Source organism: Notolabrus celidotus, chromosome 3, assembly GCF_009762535.1.
Source record: "Notolabrus celidotus isolate fNotCel1 chromosome 3, fNotCel1.pri, whole genome shotgun sequence".
NCBI lineage: Eukaryota > Metazoa > Chordata > Actinopteri > Labriformes > Labridae > Notolabrus > Notolabrus celidotus.
Genome location: NC_048274.1, coordinates 40,565,342 through 40,590,487, shown reverse-complemented (window position 1 = coordinate 40,590,487; position 25,146 = coordinate 40,565,342). Strand labels below are relative to the sequence as shown.

At 41.5% G+C, this 25,146-nt stretch overlaps 2 protein-coding genes across 2 annotated transcripts in view; one reads left to right on the top strand and one right to left on the bottom strand.

Moving 5' to 3' along the window:
- dok4 (docking protein 4) overlaps window positions 1-16,954 on the bottom strand; it is a 138,183-nt gene extending 121,229 nt beyond the window's left edge. Inside the window, exon 1 of the mRNA XM_034681016.1 lies at window positions 16,704-16,954. The gene's annotated coding sequence lies outside the window, so the exon portion shown is untranslated. The remainder of the gene's footprint in view (window positions 1-16,703) is intronic.
- The window catches only part of LOC117810514 (zinc finger BED domain-containing protein 1-like), a 68,996-nt gene that overhangs the window by 4,109 nt on the left and 39,741 nt on the right, over window positions 1-25,146 (top strand). Inside the window, exon 3 of the mRNA XM_034680378.1 lies at window positions 5,853-6,079. Within this exon, the coding sequence (XP_034536269.1) occupies window positions 5,853-6,079 (227 nt within the window). The remainder of the gene's footprint in view (window positions 1-5,852; window positions 6,080-25,146) is intronic.

Here is a 25,146-nt window from a genome sequence, read left to right as displayed (position 1 = left end):
TTGTCCTCTACCCAAACACAAGAAGCTACTGTACTTCTGTTAGGCTTTCTCATACTACCATTGAATATGAAAGCTGGGCCCTCATTTCCCTCATCAGCTTGCTAGTTGTGGATTACAGCTAAAACAGATTAGACATCCTCCTTTTGGAAACATTCTGGGGGTACATTTTGTTATGATTGGTCATTGACTGATGGTTAATTTCCTTTAAAAATGAGTGATTCTTTCTATCCCATCATCATCATCATCATCATCATCATCATCATCATTCTCACAGTATGATAATAACAAATTTGATGATAGACTGTAAGACTGTAAGATTATATCCTTGCTGTCTTTAATAGACACAGAGATGACTAAACCCTCTTGGAGATGTTTATGTGCTTTCAGTGTCTGTACAGGAGGCTCACTGAACCCCCCTCAGACTTTCTTCAGCAGGGCTGATATCAAGTTATTCAGACCCTGTGGTTTTCCTGCTTCACTTTGTTTTGACATTATTTTGTGTCACTATGTGTAAATGGGCATGTAGTGGGATAGGGGGCATCAGCATTGTCATACCTGGGGCTCACAGAAAAGGAACTTAGGTCTGTTGATGATGGCAATGCTGTGGGTTGTGGTGGTCTAAAATGACCATGTGGTCTGATCTATAAATTGTAAGAAGGGCAAAGTAGTGTGTAAATTTAAATTACCAAGTAAGTTGTTTTACTGATAAAGACTCTTAAAGCAATTAAATTGTCTTTGTGAGCAGGAAGGAGCAAACTATACAGAGTATCACAGTAGTCTGCAAAAAAGCTCAGCAAGGGAGGGGAAGGGAGTTCATTATATTGGGAGAGGAAAAAGGGAGCAGGTGAACAGCAAGTACGGAGATGCAACCTTGTCTACAGGTTTTGAGATAAAGCATAATGAGAAGTTCACAATTTCACATGACTTCATGATTTAAAAGATAATTAAACCCCTGAAATTCAAGGAATTGCATCCACCCTAGAATTTCAAAAAATGCCTTCAGAACGTCAGAGTATCAACTTTGACAGGTCGGGGGGAGAGGGGGTGAAGCCACACCCACTCACTCCTTCATGCCTTACTATCAGCTGCAGCGTCATACAGACACACAGATATCAGCAGAGTGAAGGTAAAAAGCTCAAGCCCAGAATGTTCCCGCGAGCCAAACGTTTGTTTTACTTTAGATATAACTCAATTCCTTCAGTCCACAGACAAATCAATAGAGAAAGTTTATTATTAACTATATTATTAATGGGAAAACATCGCCATCTGCTGTCCAAACAGGGTAATCAGCTGCGAGCTGTTGTTTGTTGTGATCAGTGAGCATGTTAAGTGTTTGTGAACTAACGATATGAACATCATCACAACTAAACCTCATCAGCTGGCTTACACTGAGTGGATAAGAGGCTTCAGCAGCCAGTGAACTAAGAGCATTAGCTTCATGTTAGTGAACGTGCTCGTAGCAGAGAGTGAGTGAGTTAGCTTCAGTTAGTGAACGTGCTTGTTGCAGAGAGTGAGTGAGTTAGCTTCAGTTAGTGAACGTGCTCGGAGCAGAGAGTGAGTGAGTTAGCTTCAGGTTAGTGAACGTGCTCAAAGCAGAGAGTGAGTGAGTTAGCTTCAGTTAGTGAACGTGCTCGGAGCAGAGAGTGAGTGAGTTAGCTTCAGTTAGTGAACGTGCTCGGAGCAGAGAGTGAGTGAGTTAGCTTCAGTTAGTGAACGTGCTCGAAGCAGAGAGTGAGTGAGTTAGCTTCAGTTAGTGAACGTGCTCGGAGCAGAGAGTGAGTGAGTGAGTTAGCTTCAGGTTAGTGAACGTGCTTGGAGCAGAGAGTGAGTGAGTTAGCTTCAGGTTAGTGAACGTGCTTGTAGCAGAGAGTGAGTGAGTGAGTTATCTTCAGTTAGTGAACATGCTTGTTGCAGAGAGTGAGTGAGTTAGCTTCAGGTTAGTGAACGTGCTTGTAGCAGAGAGTGAGTGAGTAAGCTTCAGGTTAGTGAACGTGCTTGTAGCAGAGAGTGAGTGAGTGAGTTAGCTTCAGGTTAGTGAACGTGCTTGTAGCAGAGAGTGAGTGAGTTAGCTTCAGGTTAGTGAACGTGCTTGTAGCAGAGAGTGAGTGAGTGAGTTAGCTTCAGGTTAGTGAACGTGCTTGTAGCAGAGAGTGAGTGAGTTAGCTTCAGGTTAGTGAACGTGCTTGTAGCAGAGAGTGAGTGAGTGAGTTAGCTTCAGGTTAGTGAACGTGCTTGTAGCAGAGAGTGAGTGAGTGAGTTAGCTTCAGGTTAGTGAACGTGCTCGTGGCAGAGAGTAAGTGAGTTAGCTTCAGGTTAGTGAACGTGCTTGTTGCAGGGAGTAAGTGAGTTAGCTTCAGGTTAGTGAACGTGCTCGTAGCAGAGAGTAAGCTTCATGTTAGTGAACGTGCTCGTAGCAGAGAGTGAGTGAGTGAGTTAGCTTCAGGTTAGTGAACCTGCTGGTAGCAGAGAGTGAGTGAGTTAGCTTCAGGTTAGTGAACGTGCTTGTAGCAGAGAGTGAGTGAAGTGAGTTAGTTTCAGGTTAGTGAACCTGCTGATAGCAGAGAGTGAGTGAGTGAGTTAGCTTCAGGTTAGTGAACCTGCTGGTAGCAGAGAGTGAGTGAGTTAGCTTCAGGTTAGTGAACGTGCTTGTAGCAGAGAGTGAGTGAAGTGAGTTAGTTTCAGGTTAGTGAACCTGCTGATAGCAGAGAGTGAGTGAGTGAGTTAGCTTCAGGTTAGTGAACCTGCTGGTAGCAGAGAGTGAGTGAGTTAGCTTCAGGTTAGTGAACGTGCTCAAAGCAGAGAGTGAGTGAGTAAGCTTCATGTTAGTGAACGTGCTCAAAGCAGTAAGTGAGTGAGTTAGCTTCAGGTTAGTGACAGACGCACGTACCAAATACATCACCGTGTCCTTGGCCAGCCGTTAGAAAACTCTACACACATTTTCAACACAATTTGAGGAATTTTAATACTTTATGCTCAACCGCTGGGATCAAGACCCACACTGATTCACAGCATTACTAAATCCCTATATAAACATGTTCTCAGCTAAAAAAAAAAGTGGTTTGGGGTTTAATTACACTTTAAACAGTATCTGTTCAACACAGGCCGGATACACACTGGAACCATGACCTTTTATTAGTTATGAATCAGAGCAACAAGGGTCAGAATAACAAGAATATAACAATTTTTGATTACAATGGTTTCCTCTATGACGATCTTAGATTGTGAAGGATTAGAATGTGACAACGATCTGCCAAAGCACTGAGATCATAGAACCGGCTGTAGTGCACGTTTTATCCCTCGTTGTGCCGTGTCTGTGCCTTAAGTCTGTGTCCCCATGCAAAGCTGCATCCAAATTTTGTTTTTTTTCCAAATTACACCATTTGTTAGTCTGCTTCATGTCTGCACTACAGACGCACAGATGAACCAATCAGAGCAAGCTGGAGGCAGTGTCTTGGTTTGCCTATCCCCCTCCCCTTTTGCCCCAACGACATGAGAGAAAGTATGGCTGCTAATGAAAGTGAAAGTGAGGAGTTGAAACTCTACCTCGGTAATATGGAACTGGTTTGGGTTTTCCAAAAGCGACAGGACACAAACAACCGTCATTTGCAAAGTTTGCACCGAGAAGATCCGCACCTCGGATGGAAACACAACTAACCTTATTTAACCACCTGAAGAGACAGCACCCCAAACAGGATGCAGAGTCAAAAGGTTAGGAGACCGGCGTCGTGCCGCATTCCACAAAAGCAAAACAAACAACCTTGACACAAGCATTCGATAAGGGCACTCCGTATGATAAAACAAGTAAACACTGGAATAGATGTTACTGAAGCAGTAACTTTGTACATTGCAAAGGACACGATCCCCATCCAAACTATGGAAAATGAGGGGTTCAAAAGACTGCTTAAAGTAGTTGATCCACATTATGAGTTACCCAGTCGCAAAAACTTTTCAAACACTGCCATTCCCCGACTTTACTCCAAGTGCTGTGACAAGGTGGAATGAAAGGTTGAACGCCTCCATTTTTTTTGCAACAATAAGTGATCTGTGGTCCAGCCGCACTTCAGAGCCGTATTTGACAGTTCATTTTATTGACAACTGGGAGCTCTGCAGTGCGACTCTTCAAACATCATACTTCCCAGAAGATCATACTAGTGAGCTCATAGCACAAGGTCTGAGGGATGCTTTTGACGGCTGGGGACTCAAAGAGGATCAAATGACCGGCATGGCCACAAACAGTGGGGCTAACATGGTGAAAGCCTTGGAACTCAACTGCTGGACTCGTCTGCCGTGCTTTGGGCATAGACTTAACCTTGCCTTTGGTAAGTCAATGTAAAATAAAATAATAACATTACTTTTTCACCTGATATATAGGCAAAGTTAAAGAAGCCCAGACTGCTTTAACTAAAGAGGATTGTATAGAAAAACAAACTATTATAAAAAAAACCAAGAATTACAGTAGTATTAATGAATCATTTTTATTTTACTAATGAGTTGGTTTATGATAACATGCCATTTTATTATAATAACAGACTACAATAGACAGACGAAAATGATAAGATAAGTCTACAATATCAAGATTTTATTTGAATGTTATATAATGACAGTATGGAAAACTATTAAGCATAACTAACTAAAACTAAAACTAAAAGTTTTAAGTCAAGTTAAGTTTACATGACTGAAGTGCATTAACAACAAGAAGTGGCATTTGTATTTGATGAGTGTTGTTTAAAACTTGCTTTCTTGATGTTTGGTTCGGTTTCTTGTACTTTTAATATTTATTGGATTTTAATAACATAAGTGTGCTACCTCAGAAAACAAATTGAAGTCACTAGACTGACCCGCAACAGTATGCATACAGGAAAAATCGCTCCACTGATGACGCCGTCTCGTCTGTGGTGCACACGGCCCTCACCCACCTGGAGAGCAAAGACTCCTATGTTCGACTGCTCTTCCTAGACTTCACATCAGCCTTCAACACGATAATACCACATACTCTGTTCCGTTGCTTAGCGCCGCTCGAGTGGCTGCTTGTTGCAGCAGCTCTCTCTTTGTTGTTCTTATTTGACTTTTTTTGTCATATCTGTTTAGTTCTCTTTGTATTTGGAGCCTGTCAGGACTTTTAATGACTCATTTGTTGGCCATGGACACCAAACTGACTACATTTGCAGTGGTGTTTTTGATGTTTTTGTTCCTGTGTGTGTCCGGAGATCCTGCGTGTAGCCATGGTAATATTGTTTACATACGAGATCAGCTGTTAGCAGCCCGTAGCATGTCGATGCTAAACGATGCTAGGCCCGATGTTCCCTGCTAACTGAGGAGAAGGAGGCAAGGACGACGTGCTGGTACTGAGGTGCAAGCTAAGAAAAGACGACATGGACCTGTCCTTCCACCCACCATTATGGAGACTGTAAGATCTATCTACGAAAAGGTTGACGAGCTAACCCAGCACCAGAGGGAATACTGGGAGCGTAGCATCATGCTAACAAAGCTAACACCGGACACGAATGCCACATTGGAAGGATTTCACCTGCTGTGGGCGGACAGGATACAGGAGAGTGAGACTGAACTAACTGGTGAAGAAGGCCAGCTCAGTCCTGGACCCTGTGGAGGTGGTGGCTGACAGGAGAATTATGGCCAATCTGTCGTCTCTGATGGACATTTTTTTCTATATATATTCTTGTTGAAATTCTTGTACTGTACACCTTTTTGTTTGCCGCTGTAACTCCATGAATTTCCCCATTGTGGGACGAATAAAGGAGTATCTTATCTTATCTTATCTTATCTTAAAAACTCACAACTCTCGGACTGAGCCCCGACATTGGAAACTGGGTCCTGGACTTTCTCTTGAACAGGAAGCAGGTTGTTAAAATCCACGACATCTCCTCCTCCTCTGTCACCCTCAGCACTGGCTCCCCCCAGGGCTTCATGCTGAGCCCCCTCCTGTTCACCCTACTGACATATGACTGCTCAGCAAAACACCCGAGCTGTCATATTGTTAAGTTTGTGGACGACACAGCTTTGGTGGGACGCATCACCAACAACGAGTCCAAGTACAGACAGGAGGTGGAACATCTGGAGGGTTGGTGCAGGGAGAACTCTCTGCGTCAACTCCAAAAAGACAAAGGAGATAATCAGTTGTGTTTTCAGAATGCAGCATGCAGCAGAAATGCTTGACAGCTGGAGTCATGTGACCGAGGTTTTCCCACAGTAATCCCTGAATCAAGGATTCTCCTCCTCCTCTCCTCATCCATGTTGTCTTTCTGGTCCTCTGAAAACCTCTGACCTGTTGACACCAGGCCTGGCTCCGCTCATCATGACTTTGGTTTGTTGTTGTAGTTAAGTGAAATACGATCTGGTGATAACACAGAGTGTTTTATTCTGAAAATTAACCGGATGTTTTCATTTTGTTTTGGTGAAACCTGACTTCCTGTCCCGCTCCATCTGCTCTGTTGAGATTGATGCATCGTGCTCCGGCATCCAGGAACAATAGAAGTCTTGTGTATCTGATCAGGACGACTCCGTCATGCCGGATCAGAGACGGAGCCGGAACGCAACGGAGCGGATCCAGTGGGAGTAAACCCATTGACCAGAATAGAAACCTACCAACTCCAGTGCCATGACAGATCGGGGATGGACTGGACACGGATCCGGTGGAATTTGGCCATTACGCTCTAACTTCCCAGTTAACTGTTATGGTTAATTTTCAGCAGCAGGCAGCTTTTTCTGTGCAGACAGCTCTGAAAAGTCTTTCTTCAAACTTCACCGGCATCTACATACAAAATTACATTCATCAAGTGACCACCACTTAATACAAATTCTGTTCTTTATATGCTGGACATGTTCATGGAGCAGATGAGTTAAGCACAACGTCAGACACAGTAAAAGCCTGGTTCCAATCAACACTATTTGAGAAAGGTAATTTCATCAGCCAGTTTACACCCTTCACCTGTAAAACTGTCTGTTGGGTTTAACAGAGATGTGCCCACATGAACCTGGATGTAAAGTTAATGAAGCAAAATACAGCACTCTTGTGATGATGCACGTATAACCTATCACGCCTCCATTAAAGTTTTATTACGACTCAAGAACAGCAGATGAATGACTTCATGTATTGATTTAATTCTTGGTTTACTCATTTTCCACTTCTCACTTTCCACTGCTCAGCCAATACAGACTTTGACTGACAGCTACAACAAACACCCAAACAGATGAAGTTGCAATGTTTTAACAGCAACAAACAGACCATCCAGGGCCCCATCATCATTCTCCTCTTTGTGTCAAAATGTTGATGATGAATTTTGATCTGTTTTCTCTCTTATTAGTTGCTTATTATACAAAAATGGTTTCAAAGCTTGCCATGTTGCCAAAAAAAAAGGCACAAAAATGATTTCATGATTTCTGACCATGCTCTCTGTATGGAGACTGCCACATATAGACTGGAGCACTGCGAGCCAATCAGAAAGCTGTTTGACTCTGAGAACAGAGGAGCCAGAGCTCTGCTATCCATCATATGGAGGAACAGACCTGGGACTAAAACTGCAGTAAATCATTGGATCATAGCATATCACTTTAACACACACACACACACACACACACACATACACACACACAAAGTTGATACTATCTGTAGGGGAATAGGTGGCAGAATGAAAAGAGTTATACCTGAGACGGGAGTAGGTTGCAAACAGTTCTTCACTGAATACAGAACTTTAACCCTGTAATAAAACACAGTTTTCCATTAAATAAAAGTCATTAATATACTTCAGAGTGAGACAAGACACCAGGGCCGGGGTCTGTCAGGACCACAGACTGTAAATAAAAATGGACAGCATTGCTCCGCCTCTTCTCGTTGTACAGTTCTGAAGCCAAAAAATCCCCCTCCTGGGCGCCGCCATTGTGCAGCCAGAGCCTGTGAAGCCACTGTAACAAGCTCCGCCCTACAGCGTAGCGTTATAAGACGCTGTGTGTCCGTTGAAGTTTCCCTCTACGGCGGCTGTGAATCAAAGGAAACCAGGAAGTAAAACCCCGTTTTTTAAACTCATGAAACTAATGAAAAATAAACTTTTCAGGAAAAAGAGGCCTTGAACACATAACAGTCAAATACTAACTACATATCACCACAGCATACGGATGGGAGAAACATTCGTATGACGTGTATTTATTTTTTAAAGTTTAACTGCTCCCCCAAACGGATTTTTTAACCTATACTGCAGCCAGCCACCAGGGGGCAGACACACTGCTGAAAGCTTCACCACCAGCCATGGGAACTTCTCCCTTGGTCAGGACCCCAATCCGCTAACTAACTGCTTATTGGAAGGGTATGTCATCAAACCATTGTATATTATTGTAAATACAAATTTCAAAAATGTGACAATGACAGGACATCTTCAGTCCACAAGCGTAATGTAAACACAGCTGAAACGAGCGACAGCGACACAGAAGAAAACTCAAAACCTAGCAGCTCAAAGCAGAGTGGTTAGTCTGACACTGAGTCGACTCTGAGTTAACTATTAACTTCATACACTTCATTAAATATACTTTCAGGATGTGGGTAAAGGAAGAGCACAGAGACAACTTCTGCTGTGAACACGTTTAATGTCCAACATGACCGTAGGACAACAGAAGATCGAACAACAGTGATGCATTCACTGCACTGTGGGAAACAATATCACTGTGTCTGTAACCCTTAGTAAGCTTAAAGGGGAGAGCACAACTCAAAACAATACTCTATAAACTGATACACAGAATACAGTTTGATATATATTTGTTGTAACTTTAAATCAAATTATGGAAATAACCTCAATCTGAGAAAAAAAAGAATCTACAAACTAAAACTTCACAAAAATCTCATCTTACATTAAAGACCTGCTTCCTGTTAGCACCGTCAGAAATGATGGATTCAAGAAGTTCATCAGAAAACTAAATCTAGATACAAACTAACAAGCTGTCTGGTTTCTTCAACTTTCACTCAGGGGAAAATCTGACTTTACATTGAAATGAAATCATGATTTGATATTTATCGTCATAATTATCGATATCGACTGATAAGAAATATTTTATTGTGATAACATAATTTTCAATATCGCCCCGCACTACCATCACCCGATTCATCTCCAGTTCATCACATGCAGAGTCTGGGTTGAGGTCTTCAGAAGTTCAATACTTATCACATTCAGCATCCTCCAACCTCCACCACAAGCAAAACCAACACCACTAGCGTCTAGACTCCATCTGGGGTTCCATTAATACCTACAGTGGCACTACCTTCCTTAATAAATAGATGATTAAATCATAATGTGATGTAATTGCCAAACATCTTTTACTTTACTAATTGCTATATGTACATTAAATGTCTCTGCAGTTATAGTGAGCTCTCTCCTGATTGAACTATGAAGCAAGCACATCAGAGTTTATTAAATGGTCTGGGCATGTAGAACACTTCAGCATTAAGTGCAAAAGAGTACTTTGCAGAGATCTGTTAAAACACAAATTGAATCTCCTTTTGTTAGGTTGTAACACCTGTTACACTTGGTACATAGGTGTCACAGAAGGAAGAGAGACTAGAGAGACATGAGGAGTATTACGTCTGAAGGGGAGGAGGAGGAGGAAGGCCTGTCGTTGTCTCCTCACTCTGTAGGTTTGAATGCTGTGATGTGGAAACAACTGGAGACTGTCTAGCAAAACTGGAGCAGTAGGGCGAGACACACAGACAGGCAGAAATACAGAGAGAATCCACATTGCACTCTGTCATTTACAGATGTGGAATGTGGCAGTCAGTCAGTCAGCCGAGAGCACTAATTACAGGCTCTCTGTCTCTCTCTCTCTCTCTCTCTCTCTCTCTCTCTCTCTCTCTCTCTCTCTCTCTCTCTCTCTCTCTCTCTCTCTCTCTCTCTCTCTCTCTCAGAGCCAGTCAAGTGGAACCAGACTGCACCCACAATCCTTTGCTCCAAGCTCCAGTCCCCAGAGACAGAAAACAGGCATAGCTATGATTCTCCCTCTCCCTCTCTCACACACATGCACGCATGCACGGACGCACGCATGCACACTCGCACGCATGCACACTGACAGTGATGTTGGCACTCCAGCTGCTGCTCTTGAAGCTGCCTGCTCTGATTACGATCCATTCACACAAAACGCCTGACTGATTCATTTAATGAAGTCATAGAGCTCAGTAACTTGATGAAGAAATAAAATACAAACAAGAAGAGAGCCACTCACAAACTTACACAACATTTACAGAGAGGACAAACACTGACTCCATCTGACAACTGGCAATGTGTTGGTGATACTTTACACAACCATTCATCATGTGACCAAAGTGCCACAAATGAGCAGGTTGCCAAAAGAAAACTGGACTTTCAAGAGGAAATAATTGAGTGTAACACACCGTTCCCAAGTCAATATTCAGCTTCCATGCACAAATATTCATCTATTCTCTGCCTGTAAATATTCCCAACCAAGTGTCCAAGATTGCATTTACTAGAAGCGTGGGATGAAGGTCTGAAACAGTTAAAAGAAATAAGGAGACAACTATCAAGGCTGAAACAGAAGACATGAAATAAAGATCACGGCCTCATGAAGACATAATTATCCAATCCTGCATAAAAGAAAGTATTAATTTATCACAGTTTGGGTCTTGTGTTTGTGATTTTGTCCATCATTCCTTTCGTTTATGATAAGGCTGAACTGAAACAAAAATAATAACTGTGATGTAGAAATCTTGAACACATAGATCAGACATATTTAAGGTGAAAGGCAGCAGTGTTTAGTCTGCCAGTCTTTCTCCAGTCTCCCATGAATGACAAATAACAGGTTCCAAAACAACCATAAAGTCATTGACGAAATCAACAAGCCTGCAAAATCATGTGCAAATTCCTGGAAAAAGAATCCGTCTATAATCATCAATATGCAGTTTCTGCAAATAGGACAAATATTTTCACCATTATTACTGGTACTTTAGCCTTTACCCTGCATGTGCATTTTTTTGTTGTGATTTTTGATGTCATCATAACTTGTCCATCCATCTCTCTCTCTCTCTTCATCTCCCTCTACCCCTCTTTTCAACCCGAACACAGTCTCAGCAGATGTGTGTCTAACATGAGTCTGGTCCTGCTGGAGGTTTCTGCCTGTTAAAGGAAGTTTGTCCTTGCCGCTGTAACTTGCTAATTGCTGCAAAGTGCTCTGCTCATGGTGGATTGAGTCCTGTCTGTAAGATGGAACTGGATCTTATCCTGTCTTGATGTTGGGTCTTTGTTAATAATAGAACATAGAGTAGACCTGCTCTGTTTATAAAGAGAGATTCAAACAAAGCATATCTACAATATCAGGTGTTACTTGAGAAAATAAACTGAAGACTGTAATTTCTACCTAAACCCTCTGCTGATATTTATAAATCTAATGACTTTCTTCATCATCTGGGAAAAAATATCAAACTCCCACAATCAGAGAACATAAAAAAGTGTGTCTTGCTCGTGTCTTCTGGTCATGTCATGTTCTTGCAAGTGAATTTTCTCTGTTGCCTTCAGGACGTCGTTTTCATTTACATGTTTTTTTAAAAAGAGCTGCTGTTCTTAATCGTTTATCCTCTGCAATTACATTGTTCAATTCTCCTAGAAGGGATTAATACAGTTGTTTAAATTGAATTGAATTGAGCTGCTATGCATTTGCACTTTAAACATTAACATCCGCTCTTACACGAGGAGGAGGCGGTGCTCTGGTCAGCAAGCGTGGAGGTCCGCCTGGCTCTGCTCTGGAGCATCAAACTTCATCTCATCACTAAATCACTGATATTTAGTATCGGTATTATCGTGGGCGGTATGATAAGGCACAGCCCTACAAAGCAGCAACTAGAGTTATGCTGTCTTACTCACCCTTCTTTGCTTACAGTACTGGTAAAGCACTGAAGTACAAATTCAACTTAGCAACCAGGCCGGAGTCAAGTCTATACGCTGAAAATAATTTAGAAGTTATAATGTATCACTCAAAAATAAAGTTGTCAAAAAAAATCTTGTGCAAACCATGAACTATAGAATCAACACATGCTTTTTTCTGATCTTTATCACCAGAATAAGCAAAAAAAATCCACTTTCAGGATTTGGCTCCACTTCACATGAGAAATGATCTCCTGTTGTGAGTGTGGGGAAGTACTACAGCAGGGAGGCTTGGATGGTGTGCTGTGACTTCTAACGTCTACAGGGTGCTACATGATAACATAGTACCCACCGTCCCATAGCTATCTATCATTATAGTCTGTAAGTCCCTCGTATGCTGCTTTGCCCTTGTCTATCCCTCTTCATGTGTTTTGACCTCCTCTCATCATTCAGTTGAAGCTGCCCCTCTGCAGCCTGAAAGTTGCATCAGTGCAAATAGTCATATGTACGGATACCGATTAGGGATGCACCGAAAGGAAAATTCTTGGCTGAAACAAAACCGAAAAAATGAGGAAACCAAGGCCGAAAACCGAAACACCGAAATAAATTATTATGCCAATTACTAGTAGGGAGACCGGGGACAGTTGTAACATTTCACTCCTTGGATTTGAGATTAAGCCATGCATTTTCTGTTTGAGTTACACTAACATTTTCTAGGCTCTTTATCCTCAAATGTGACTTTGAAAAAACAACTTTTGTAAGTCCTTAAAGAATTAAGCTTAGAAGATGTATGCCACTCTGTCATCATTTTTTTTTTTAAGTCAAAGGGAATATAACAACTGTTTAATACTTTAATGAAAGTATGTTTTGAAGACAGAAAGGGTCTAAAAGCTCTGGACACGCCCCTGCCCCTAGGCCGCTATGTTCTCCTTCTCCAAGCGGGTTCTCCGCATCCATCGGGGCCTGGATCATTTCTTGTGCACGCTGCTTTATTCACACATCCAAGTAATGAACTTTATAATACGGATCAAGTACAGTCGTGATGAAGTGCAGAGGATCCGAATAGATCTCAGTGAAACGTGTGATGACAGACTCTTAGAGTGTACTTTTTATGTTTTCACTCCGTGGTCCGTCTCAACCTCTTTGCTTAGAAGACGCTTTAGTGCTGCAGTTAAAGGAAGAACGTCTGCCACAGATGCATCAGACGAGCTGATCTCTTCAGTTAGCTGCTCAAAGGGGGCAAGAAGAGAGGGAATGTTCTCTATTAAGACCCACTGGTGTGAAGTGAATGTCGCCGGGAACACGTGATCTGCGCTGCAGGACTCGTTTTTGCACAAAGCAATCCAGACGCGGTTTCCTGCTTGCGTCATCACAACATTCTGTTTCGGCAGTGTTGTTTCGGTGGAAAAAGTGTTTCCCTAAATACAGATGTGTGTGCATGTTGCCGCTTGCAGGTATCCCAGAGCAGATATCTGTCTAAAGCCAAATTGTCACTTTGTCTGCATGTAAAAACCGGCTGTGGGTTGTAATGAGCTGAAATAACAGTGTGGGGGACAAAAGAAACATACTCAAACATAACCCGTCATCACATGCAGGTGACTGAGCACACCAGTCACATTCTTTGAGTTTGGACACAGCGTTTGTTTTTATCTTTTCTGTTTTGTTTTTTTTTCTGTATATGGCAGATTCCTTATTTTGGCAGAGCAAGAAAGACAACATTTGTACATTTTAAGCTACCTATTTTTTGGATAGTGTCGCCGATAAGTCCTAGTTCTATGTTCTGTTTGCTTTATAGCACAGGGCAGAGAAGGTATTGGATGATACGCAAGCAGAGGGTCTTTAATTTAAGTCTTGAGAGGAAGGACAGAACTGCACCAGTCTGACAATAGTTAATAGTGAAGCATAACAAATTAAATTGTGATGGATAGACAACGGAAATACTTATTATCTCTCCTCTTCTTCTTTTAAACGTAAATGCTTTAGAGTCTGAGCTAACAGAGCAGCTGTCAAAGCAAATTAGAGCAGAAAAAAACACTGAGGAGACATCTCCTTCCTCCCCCTCTGTCCTCCTCTCATCCTTTTCTCCTGCTCCTCTCAACCTCCACCGCCACCCTGACCCTGCCGTATTCCCTCCCTCCCTATTCACCCGAGACCAGGCAAAACACACACACACACACACACACACACACACACACACACACACACACACACACACACACACACACACATACACACACACTCAGACTTCAAAATACAAATAATACAAGAGCATGCATGTGTGATGTTTGGGATCCCTTGGTGAAGGTTCTGTGTGCAGTAGAGCTGTCACACACAAAGACAGCTTCATCCGTGCAGTGTGATTGCGAGTGCATAATAGGAAATCTAGTGTGCACGGTACAATAAATGTGTGTGCTTGTGTGTGTGTGTATATCTACCCTCATAAATAAAAAACAATGCAGGCAAGTGAGGACACGGTTATAGTTCACCAAGGAAACAAGCAACCTTTCCCTCTTAAGGTAACATGCACAAACACACACGCACACGATTCTTATAGGTTCACCACAGGCACAGTGGATCTGTTCCAGTGGCTTCAGTGTTCAGCTCATCCTTAACCCCTGGTACCCCTCAGCCCTCCTCTCCTCAGCAGCATCATCACACACACTTATTAACAGGATCACTTTTTGGCTGCTGAGATAACAGAGGCTGCAGTTCATTAACAGCACAAAAGCAAAGGCTCCATTATCAGTCAGGAAGAAATCCCCAGAGAAAACAGGTCTCCATCTTTGTACTGTTTAGGGCAGACAGGACGGAAGTATAACAACGACTATAACAATGCAAAAACTCAAAAGATACACCAATCCAGCACATAGAGGTTTCAACATGTTGTGACCTGACAGATAAAGGCTTTCACAGGGGCCGTTAACAAAGCTTCATCTCAGACTGAGACAATGAAGGCAATGAGGCCATGACCTGAACATGACTCATAGTCATGCATATATCTGTCTCCTAATCAGGCAATTTATTGTTTGAATAGAAATCAAAACAATCTTAGACTAACTGTGGACAACGTACACTTGATAGACACTAACTTCATCCATTACATGAGTTTGTATCGTGGCTGGGTGTGTTTGCCTAGTGGAGTCACCTGTGCAGTAAGAGCTGCATGTTTCCTTATTTATTTGATTGTAGATGTCAGTGGTGCCCTCAGGTCCAAAAGAAATCCTGCTAGAATGCCCTCTTGGATTAGATCAAACATTACATTACACCTTCTCTGGTGCCCTTACATTGTAAAATGCATGAAAAGTGCCCTCTAGTTGCCCCTCAAATGTAAAAAATGTAAAAAAAAAAAAAATGTAAAAAAGAAAAAAAAGTGCCCTGTGAATTCCCCCTAATGTAAAAATGTATAGTGCCCTCCAGATGCACTTCTATTGAATGCAATGTTGAAAAATACTCCTTGGTGCATACAGTCAATAAATTGTTAAAAAGTGCCCTCTGGCTTCCTCTTCATTGGGTTGAATGCACTAAAGTGCCCTCGATGCTCCTCCAGTCAATTCAATGTTTTTTTTAAATGTGCCCTTTGGATGCCCATGTAGTTTTTTATATGTTATGTTAATTTTTAGTGTAATCAATAATATAGAAATATGTAAATAGCATTGTGTTTTCTTTGTACATAATTCAATTTCCACCACAATTCATCACAAATAATATTCATCACAATGCAGGAAATTAAGTGAATGGTGCTCAACATTTTTCTGGGGGAGAGAACCCCAAAACCCATCTTTTGTTACCTCTGCATCAATACATTTCAGTTCCCCCTAAACTAGGAGTTTGAAGGAGGTACCCTTTTATTGATTTCACCACCCTCCAACAGCCTGAGGACGCCACTGGTAGGTGTTAAACTGATTGCACAGCACGGGGAAATATTTTCTGACTATTTCCAAAGGCATTACAGTGCGGATAAAAGTCTCAATTATTTGTAATTCTTTTTCACTTAAAAGATAAACAGAGTAATGATGATTAGACGCAGGTTTGCAACATTTACAAACCAAAGTATCTCTGTAGCATCATAATACTTTGGGATGCTGTATCCTCATATTTCACTTTCATTCAAGGTTTCAGCTTATAACTTTTGGCTCTTTTTTAGTTTCATTTCAATATTTGTGCCCTGTATAATATCATCAATTAATTGTGCTACCCAGGCTGGAGCCAGAGCACAAGCCCAATCGTTGAATATTGTCATTACATGGTCCGTTCATTATTTTAACCAACACCAAACAAAACTCCTCAAACAAACTTATTTCAAATGAGACTGAATAAAACCTGTGGAGGCTTGAGAGCAGGGGCAGATTAAGTCTTGTCCTTTTAATTTGAAATAAGATTTAAACTATATTGATTACCTGGCTAATTTACAGACATACTTACTAATTACTGAATCCATCGATTTATAGGACTCTGTTTTGTTCTTAGATATGGCATTACAGCCTAAAAACTCTTACTTATCAAAGATCAGACAAAAGAATAGTTAATACAAAAAATATTTCCTTCTGGTATCTGCAGAAATGTGTGATACAATATTCAGTTGTCATGGGTTATCACAATAAATACCCGAACATTTTTGTGTAGCATCCCAAACAGTATGAATGATTGAAAATCATTCAACAGCTTTCTGGCCGGACTTAGTCCCCCAGTGAGAGTAAAACCGCAAAATGACCACAAATACACAATCCGGTGGGATAAAGTTACACGCCCCTAGCAGAAGTAGGCTATGGCATTACACAGGACATCTCAACAGGCTCAGCAGACACAGTGCGCAGACATGCTTCAGGATGTTACCTGAGGACAGCTGACTGTCGATGAGCCCCAGCACAGCGGGCGGGGTCCCGGTGCGCTGAGTCCGTCCTCCGGTCCTGACCTTCCCGCTGCAGAGGCTCTACCAGCTGTAGTCTTCCTCCCTGCATCTGCAGAAGAACCTTAGTAAATCCAAGCTGACCGGAAGAGAAACGCTGCCAGTTGTCTATGAGCACAGGGAGGATGGTTTTATTTGATGCGCAGCGTCAGCGTGGATGCTGCCCGCCGTCCATCCCTCCCACTTAGTACATGTGTGTGATGCTGGACTTAGGGCCGTGCTGAGCCGGGGCGGCCAGGAGCTCGACTGTACTGCACATACACAAAGACAAAACACGCCCAGTCGGCCATCCACGCTCCAACAAGACCCGCCTCCTACCGTAATACTCAGAAGAGCCAGCTGGTCCTTGAACAGATCTTCAACAGCCCCAAGCGGATTTATTTTTTGTGACAATAGGGTTTTGACTATTGTTATCTCGTCTGATGGCTGAAAAAAAAAAAGAAACAAACCACGTTTTCAATCAAATGCTATTGTTTCTTGTACTAAAGCCATCATGTTAACCACAATCTTAAGGTCAACATGTCTAAGAGTCACCATTCAGTCCCTCCAGGATTTCGCGGGATTTTTTTGAGATTGTTGCGGCCCAAATAGCCTGAATTTGCGACAGCTTTTTGAAAAAATTGCGGTGAAAGTTAAAGTTAAATTACAGTTGTTTTTAGAAAACATTCCTGATGTGGCCACTGACTGTATTTTGATTCTCTTGATTCACAGTAAAATGCCATGAAAGGACTATATTGCACATTTACGACGGTCCCTGGATGTACCTCGCAGTGACAGAGGCACTTGACGGGCAGTTCACGCACTCTGAAGTGAATCTGCATCTTTGATGACTTGGAGTTGATCAAAACTTACTAAAGGTGTCTGATGTATCACCAAACTGGATTAAATCAAGCTGTAGACGCGGAGCTTTTTACGGTGAGAGCGGCAACAACGTCAAACATCAAATATTAAACAGACGTCCCCCGGGTGTGTCTTTGTCACTAACGCACACCGGGGGTAAAAATCATCAATGAAGATGAGACAGATGCATGGAGGTGAGGAGAGCTGGTTCATAAAGCACACCTGCTGCAGGTAGAGACCAAGCTAACACTGAGCCCCTCAATCTATAAATAACAACGTTGTCATGGTCACATGTCCTGCCTGCTGTCCCCTCTCTTTTCACCCGTTCTCTGTGCGTGTTTTGTTGTTGAAAAGTGCCGATCAAGTGAGGACTTACGTTTATGTTCCTAGGAAGTGAAATGGATGACAAAGCCGATGACGTACAGGGGCTGAGGTTAAGGTAATTGGTCAAAGTTGCGGGAAAGTTGCGGTGATTGTATAAAATTGCAAGGCTGATTGTTTGAATTTGCGTTGATAGTTCGATTGCGAAATCGCAACTTCCTGGAGGGACTGACCATTCCTTGTACAGATGGGATTTAAGGGTCTTTGAAGGGAACCGTATCTTGAGGAGCCGTTCCTTTCAATCCCTTCAATGAGCCGTTCAAAAGACTGGCTCTTTGGCTCATTGTTATATTTATTTATTTATTTTCTAGAAGTCAACTAGGGGTGACTCGTTTTCATCAAGGAAACAATCACCTACAGCAGTTGTAAGATAAGATTTGGATCAGAATAATTCAAATTTACACATCCCACCAATATATATACTCTATTGGTGGGAATTGTTCTGAAATATTGATTATAATTTCATTTGGCATTGTAAACATTCAATAAAATGGTGCCATATCCCCATGCTTCGACAGTGAGATCACTATTTTGAATTTTCCCTCACCTAAAAAACTTTGTGGCTTCTAGCTTCTCTACTCACAGCTACGGCGTGCCCGCTTGTCAGTCAAGTCCATCCGATCCTTATTTAGGCAAAACTCATAAGTTTAATATCTTCTAAAATAACGAGTTAAAAAAAATCACCTCCTGTACAGTGTATGCCAATAGAAAAAAATGGCCATTCAGACTAAAAACGTTTTTGAACCAGGTTGTAAAATATTTATATCTGCAGTTAAAATCAGCTTTGTTGAATGGATATGTAAGTGGTATCTGGTCTTTCTAGGGCCAGCCTCAAGCTGACGCTTAATGAACTGCAGTTTTTAATACTTCTGCATTGGCTCTTTTATTTTAAGACCTGAGGTTGCATCTTGGCTGCAACTAAAGGTAATCACAGTTACTAGCCACTTTATCAGCATCACCCACTACATTAAAGTTTAAAATAAGGTTGTACAGCACTTTTCTCTGCTACGGAAAGTTATTACTCCACAGTTAGCATCACAATTAAATTGTTTTTAGAAGTGATCCATCATCATATCTAATCAACATACAGTGGGTACGGAAAGTGTTCATATCCCTTCACTTTTTCTACATGTTGTTATGTTACAGCCTTATTCCAAAATGGATTACATTGTTTTTTTCCCTCAACATTCTACACATAATGCCCCATAATGACAGAGTGAAAGATATTTTGTAGAAATTTTTGCAAATTAATTAAAAACGGAACACTCAAATATTGCATGTGCACAAGTATTCAGGCCCTTTGCTTTGTAACTCAAAATTGAGCTCAGAAGCATCCTGTTTCCTCTGATCATCCCTGAAAATGTTTCTAAAACCTGATTTGTGTCCACCTGTGGTAAATTCAGTTGATTGGACATGATTTGGAAAGGCACATGTGTCTATATAAGATCCTACAGTTGACAGTGCATGTCAGAGCACAAACTAAGCCATGAAGTCAAAGGAATTGTCTTTAGACCTCCGAGACAGAATTGTAACAAGGCACAGATCTGGGAAAGGGTACAGAAACATTTCTGCTGCATTGAAGGTCCCAAAGAGCTCAGAAGAAGAAGTTGAAATCACCAGGACTCCCTAGAGCTGGCCGCCTGGCCAAAATGAACGATCGGGGGAGAAGGGCCTTGGTCAGGGAGGTGACCAAGAACCCAACGGTCACTCTGACAGAGCTCCAGTGTTCCTCTTTGGAGATAGGAGAACCTTCCAGAAGGACAACCATCCCTGCAGCACTCCACATATCAGGTCTTTATGGTAGAGTGGCCGGACGGAAGCCACTCCTCGGCACAAAGCACATGAGAGTTTGCAAATAGACACCTAAATGACTCTCAGACCATGAGAAACAACATTCTCTGGTCTGATGAAACCAAGATTGAACTCTTTGGCCTGAATGTCTGGAGGAAACCAGGCACAGCTCATCACCTGGCCAATACCGTCCCTACAGTGAAGCATGGTGGTGGCAGCATCATGCTGCAGGGAGGTTTTTCAGTGGTAGGAACTGGGAAACTTGTCAGGATCAAAGGAAAGATGAACGCAGCAAAGTACAGAGAGATTCTTGATGAAAACCTGCTCCAGAGCGCTCTGGACCTCAGACTGCAGCGAAGGTTCACCTTCTAACAGGACAACGATCCTCAGCACACAGCCAAGATAACAAAGAAGGGGTTTCAGGACACGTCTCTGAATGTCCCTGAGTGGCCCAGACAGAGCCCGGACTTGAACCTGAATTCTTAAAGGATATTAACAATTTAAATGTCATGATTCTAATTCATCCTTACACTTCCTGTTTCAAATCTCAGAACTTAGCTTTATCAAGAGTTTACTGGAAGAATAAAAATTCTGGATAAAGTTGATAAAACTCAACTCTACAAATGCATAAATCAAAGGGACAATTAGAAGCACCAAACTTTGAGCTTTATCACCTGGCAAATCATCTAAAATGTGTAATGAGATGGCTCAACCTGTCTGACTTATAATATACTGAACAGGCTTAATGCAATATGTACATTTATCAGACCTCCTCATTATGAGTCAAACAATTATGAAACATGTCTGTTTACAAAACATGCCAATGTCCTTCTCCCTGCACTTCTTTTGTCTAAATAAGGCCACTTCTTCATGCGCCAAGCAGATTATTCAAGTAGTTACACATTTTATGCTTATACTGTTTCAATTCAGATTATTTTTTTATTTTTGTGATATACTAGATTATGTCCTTGAGGGAATCTCAGCCATACCTGCATCCTCTGGGGTTCCCAATGTCGTTTAGTAATCTAGAGAGAAAAGCGTTCCTTAAGCTTGGTGGGCTGTTAGAAATCCACCGAGTGGGTTAACTTCATGTGTTTCATCTTTTTTGAATAAAGATGCAAACAAAAATGGCTTCTGGGGTATAGAGCTTTTGTATGGTGTTACTACATTATTTATGACATTTGACCATTTTAATAAAAGTTATAAAATAGACAGAAGGTTCCTGTTAAATGACCATCAGGGTACATGAGAAGGTCAGAAAAGAAGCACATCTTTACTGATGGAAGCTATAAATGAGGTCAATTGTGAGAGTCAGGGGAGCCGTACCAGTTACCATCAGAATGACAGATGGACACAGCACTCACCTGCCTGCTCTGTACACTGAGAAATGCTGATTGGGGAGCTTTTGGGCTTTGCATCATTGCGTTACCTTGGATGTGTTGGATGTGGGCACCGACACCATCAGTCACCTTGACAGCCAATCAATTAGCCGGCCAATCAGGCGGGAGAATGAGTGAAAAATGCTGGATGGTAGCATGATACTCGGTGGGGCTGAAATGTGAACACCTGCAGTGTACTGGAAAGCTCAGGTCTGTCAATATCAAGGCTTTATCCTTTACAACCAGTCAATTTAAAGTTTGAAGTCAACAGACAAAGCTTTAAGATGTGTTGGTTTGAGGGCAGACCCACAGGAGGTGCGTCTCCTGAAAATTGATTTCTGTAACAGTGTATGGCCTAACAGAAGTGCACCTCTCTATCCTGCTCACTTGTGGTCCAACAAGACAACAAGCCTGCTGCAGACTTCAGTCAGCTTGTAATGATGCTCTGAAAACTCTTCTTAAAGGTGACATATCATGCAAAATGGACTTTTTAATGGTTCTCTACCTGAAATATGTTTCCCTGGCATGTCTACAAACCCCCCGAGAATGAAAAAAATCCATTCTGCCCCTATTCTGATTTCTCCACCTTTCTGTAAATGTGTGCTGAAACGAACCTTTTCAGTTTTCAGTGTTTTTGTTACGTCACAACAATATCCGGTCTGTAACTGAGTCAGAGCTCGGAGCTTGTTCAGCCCATAGACTATAAAATACAACTCAACCCCTCCTCTGTTTTTCATTCCCTGCACACATGTGTGCTAACAAGGAGCTTAGGAGGGAGGCATGCTAGTTGTAGGCTGTCTTAATAAACACAAAGGTCGGTTTTACTCCCCACGTCTGCAGATTTGAAGATCTAGGGGATGATTTTTATTTAACATGGAAAAGTGCTAGTGCTAGTTAGCATAGCCACAAAGCTACATGTCGTAGCTGTAGCTGTGTACCAAGACACACGTCGACATACTGACAAATAAAACAACAAGAAACACAGAATCTGGGACCAATCGTTCAGAAAGGTCCTGCTGCCTTTCTGGCAGAGGTCGGTTTTACTCCCCACGTCTGCAGATTTGAAGATCTAGTGGATGATTTTTATTTATCATGGATAAGTGCTAGCGCTAGTTAGCATGGCCACATAGCTACATGTTCGTCGCTGTGTACCAAGACACACGTCGACATACTGATAAATAAAAATATAAGAAACACTAAATCTGTGACCAATGGTTCAGAAAGGTCCTGCTGCAGACGCCTCTCCGTAAGGATCAGATTCTGGACCAGATTCAGAGGGTTGAAGTAACGCGATCTGTGAGCAGCCGTGTATATTCAGCCAACATGTAAACATTAGATCAATGTGCTGGAGAGCCGAGGCCACATCCACTTCCTGAGGGGGCGTGGTCAGAGAGAAAACAGACTGTTCTGAGGAGGGCTGAAGAAGAGGGCTATTCAGACATGCCAAAATCTGATTTCAAAGTGTTTTTTTGAGCATAAACTTTAAAGACATGTTTTGGGGACCTCTTAGACCAATATATATTGATGAAAAAAGCGTGATATGTCACCTTTAAGTAACCTGAATGGTGTGGTTCAAGTGAAAGTTTTGTTGGTGCACAAGCCAATACAACAAAAATAAATCCTATGGATAAGTGACATGCTATATTTGAAACTGAAAAAAATTATGCCAAAAAAGACACAACAAGGAAAACCAGAAAGGACGTCTATTGCTGTATAGGAGCTGTAGCATGAAAAAATTCTACACCTACTTTATATTGAAGTAAAGCCAGATATGATCATCTGTTAGGCTAACCTGGCTTTACCTGAGCCTGGGGTCTTGAATCAAAAAGAAGGAAGGCTGTTTTATTATTTTCAAGAAACCAACCTAGACTAAATGTAAGCTAGAGCAGGAACTTGCCAGAAAAGATCACGATGGATTATCTGAGAGCTTTATTTTGTAGCTCTTTTGTTGTAAGAAATGAGGTGTAGTGCAAGTTTCAGAAATCAAATCATCATATATGATGGACTCCAATCCATGTGTTCTTTATCTTCATTTATTTAACCAGGTAAGAGACTCATTGAGATTTAAAACCTCTTTTTCAAGAGTCACCTGGCTATTCATATAATAACATGCGCAGATGAGTTAACACAATTTAATTTTTTTCAACAGTCATCCCTGAGCGGTTTGGTGGTCTCTCTTGATGCGGAGAAGGCATTCGACTGTGTAGAATTGCCCTATCTGGTTTGCACGTTGGAGAAATTTGGTTTTAATGAGAGTTTTGTTAGTTGGATAAAACTTCTCTATAAAAATACCCTATCTGCAGTGCTCACCAATGGCATGAGATCTCCCAACTTTCCCATCTCACGAGGTACAAGGCAAGGCTGCCCTCTATCGCCTCTGCTATTTGCCCTAGCAATAGAGCCGCTGGCGGAAGCTGTCAGGTCAAATAAAAACATACATGGCATCACAGTGGCAGGCAGGCAACACAAGATCACTCCCTACGTGGACGATCTTCTGGTCTTCCTAACTAAACCTGAAATATCCGTTCCCTCCCTTATAGAAATGATTAACAAATTTAGCGCCTTTTCCGGTTATAGAATCAGTTTTAGTAAGTCTGAAGTTATGCGTCTGGGCAGTCTTAAACAAAAAAAACCAGACTCTAACACCCTTTCCCTTTAGATCAGGGGTGTCCAAACTTTTTTCAAAGAGGGCCACATATAATGTTGTCAGAATACCTCAGGGCCAGTGGCTCCTACTGAGACTTTGGAATCCTAAAAGTTGTATATGAAATCTCTATTTAATAACAATTATTTTAATTTTTCTCTCAATAAAACAGTAACTAGGAAGTCCTCAGTTCTCCACAAGCCATGTAAACATTAGCAAACATTATCTTCTTCTAGCAGATAACATTTTAAGAACAAAATAATTATTTTCCTGAGTTCTGAACATTTTTTTATGCACCAAATTTTGCCTTTTCTGCACAATTTCCTAATTTTGATCTTGTCTTGTGTCCTCTTTTGTGTGTTCTGAACTTTAAGTGTTCATCAAGAACATTTTCACATCATGATAAAAACTTTAATTTGAAAACCTGTCAGCTTTAAGAGTTCTTGTGTTTCTTCTTTATTGCCATCTTGCAGAATTCCCATTGCTTTGGCTTTAGACAGGTAGTTCATATGAAGCTTTTTGAGACGTTTCTGGATCGACTTTAGTTTTGTTTTTGCACTTGAAAGAAACTGCAAATGTACACATATTTCAGAAGGTGATTCATTTCTTTGCTATTAATAACACAATTTAAGATGAAAGCTTGGGGCCATAAATAAGTGGACCTTGGGCCACGATTGGCCCCCGGGCCGTACTTTGGACATGCCTGCTTTAGATGGTCGCCAGATGGTTTTGTATATCTAGGAATACATATAACACCTACTTTTGAACAAATGTACAAGGCAAATTTGACCCCCCTTTTTGATCGCATGAGATTGGACTTGGAGAAGTGGAATGCCCTGCCAGTTTCCTGGCTGCTCTAGCTCTACTAGCTCCTTTTACACTATACTTAAAGAAAATGACACTACAAGTACGTCATATTTAAAAGGCATATGGGAAAGAGAACTTAATGTTAATATCACAGATGATAACTGGAAGGATGGTTGGAAGAATGCAAAAACATTGAGTGTATGTAATAGAGTGAAGGCAGTTCAATTAATGGTATTGCACAGAGCTCATATATCTCCTTCTCATCGCCATTAATTTAACCCAAACTCATCCCCACAATGTCAAAAATGTAAGACGTAAACCGGTAGTCTCACACACTGCCTATGGTCATGTAGAAAAATCCAGCGGTTCTGGCAGATCATAGAACAAGAAATTAACAAGATCCTACATATTGATACCGAATGTGGACCATTGTCATTACTTCTAGGTATACCTAATTTTACTGTTACTAATAAATATAAGAGGAAACTTTATAAGATGTTAACTTTCTGTGCCAGAAAGTGTATTCTT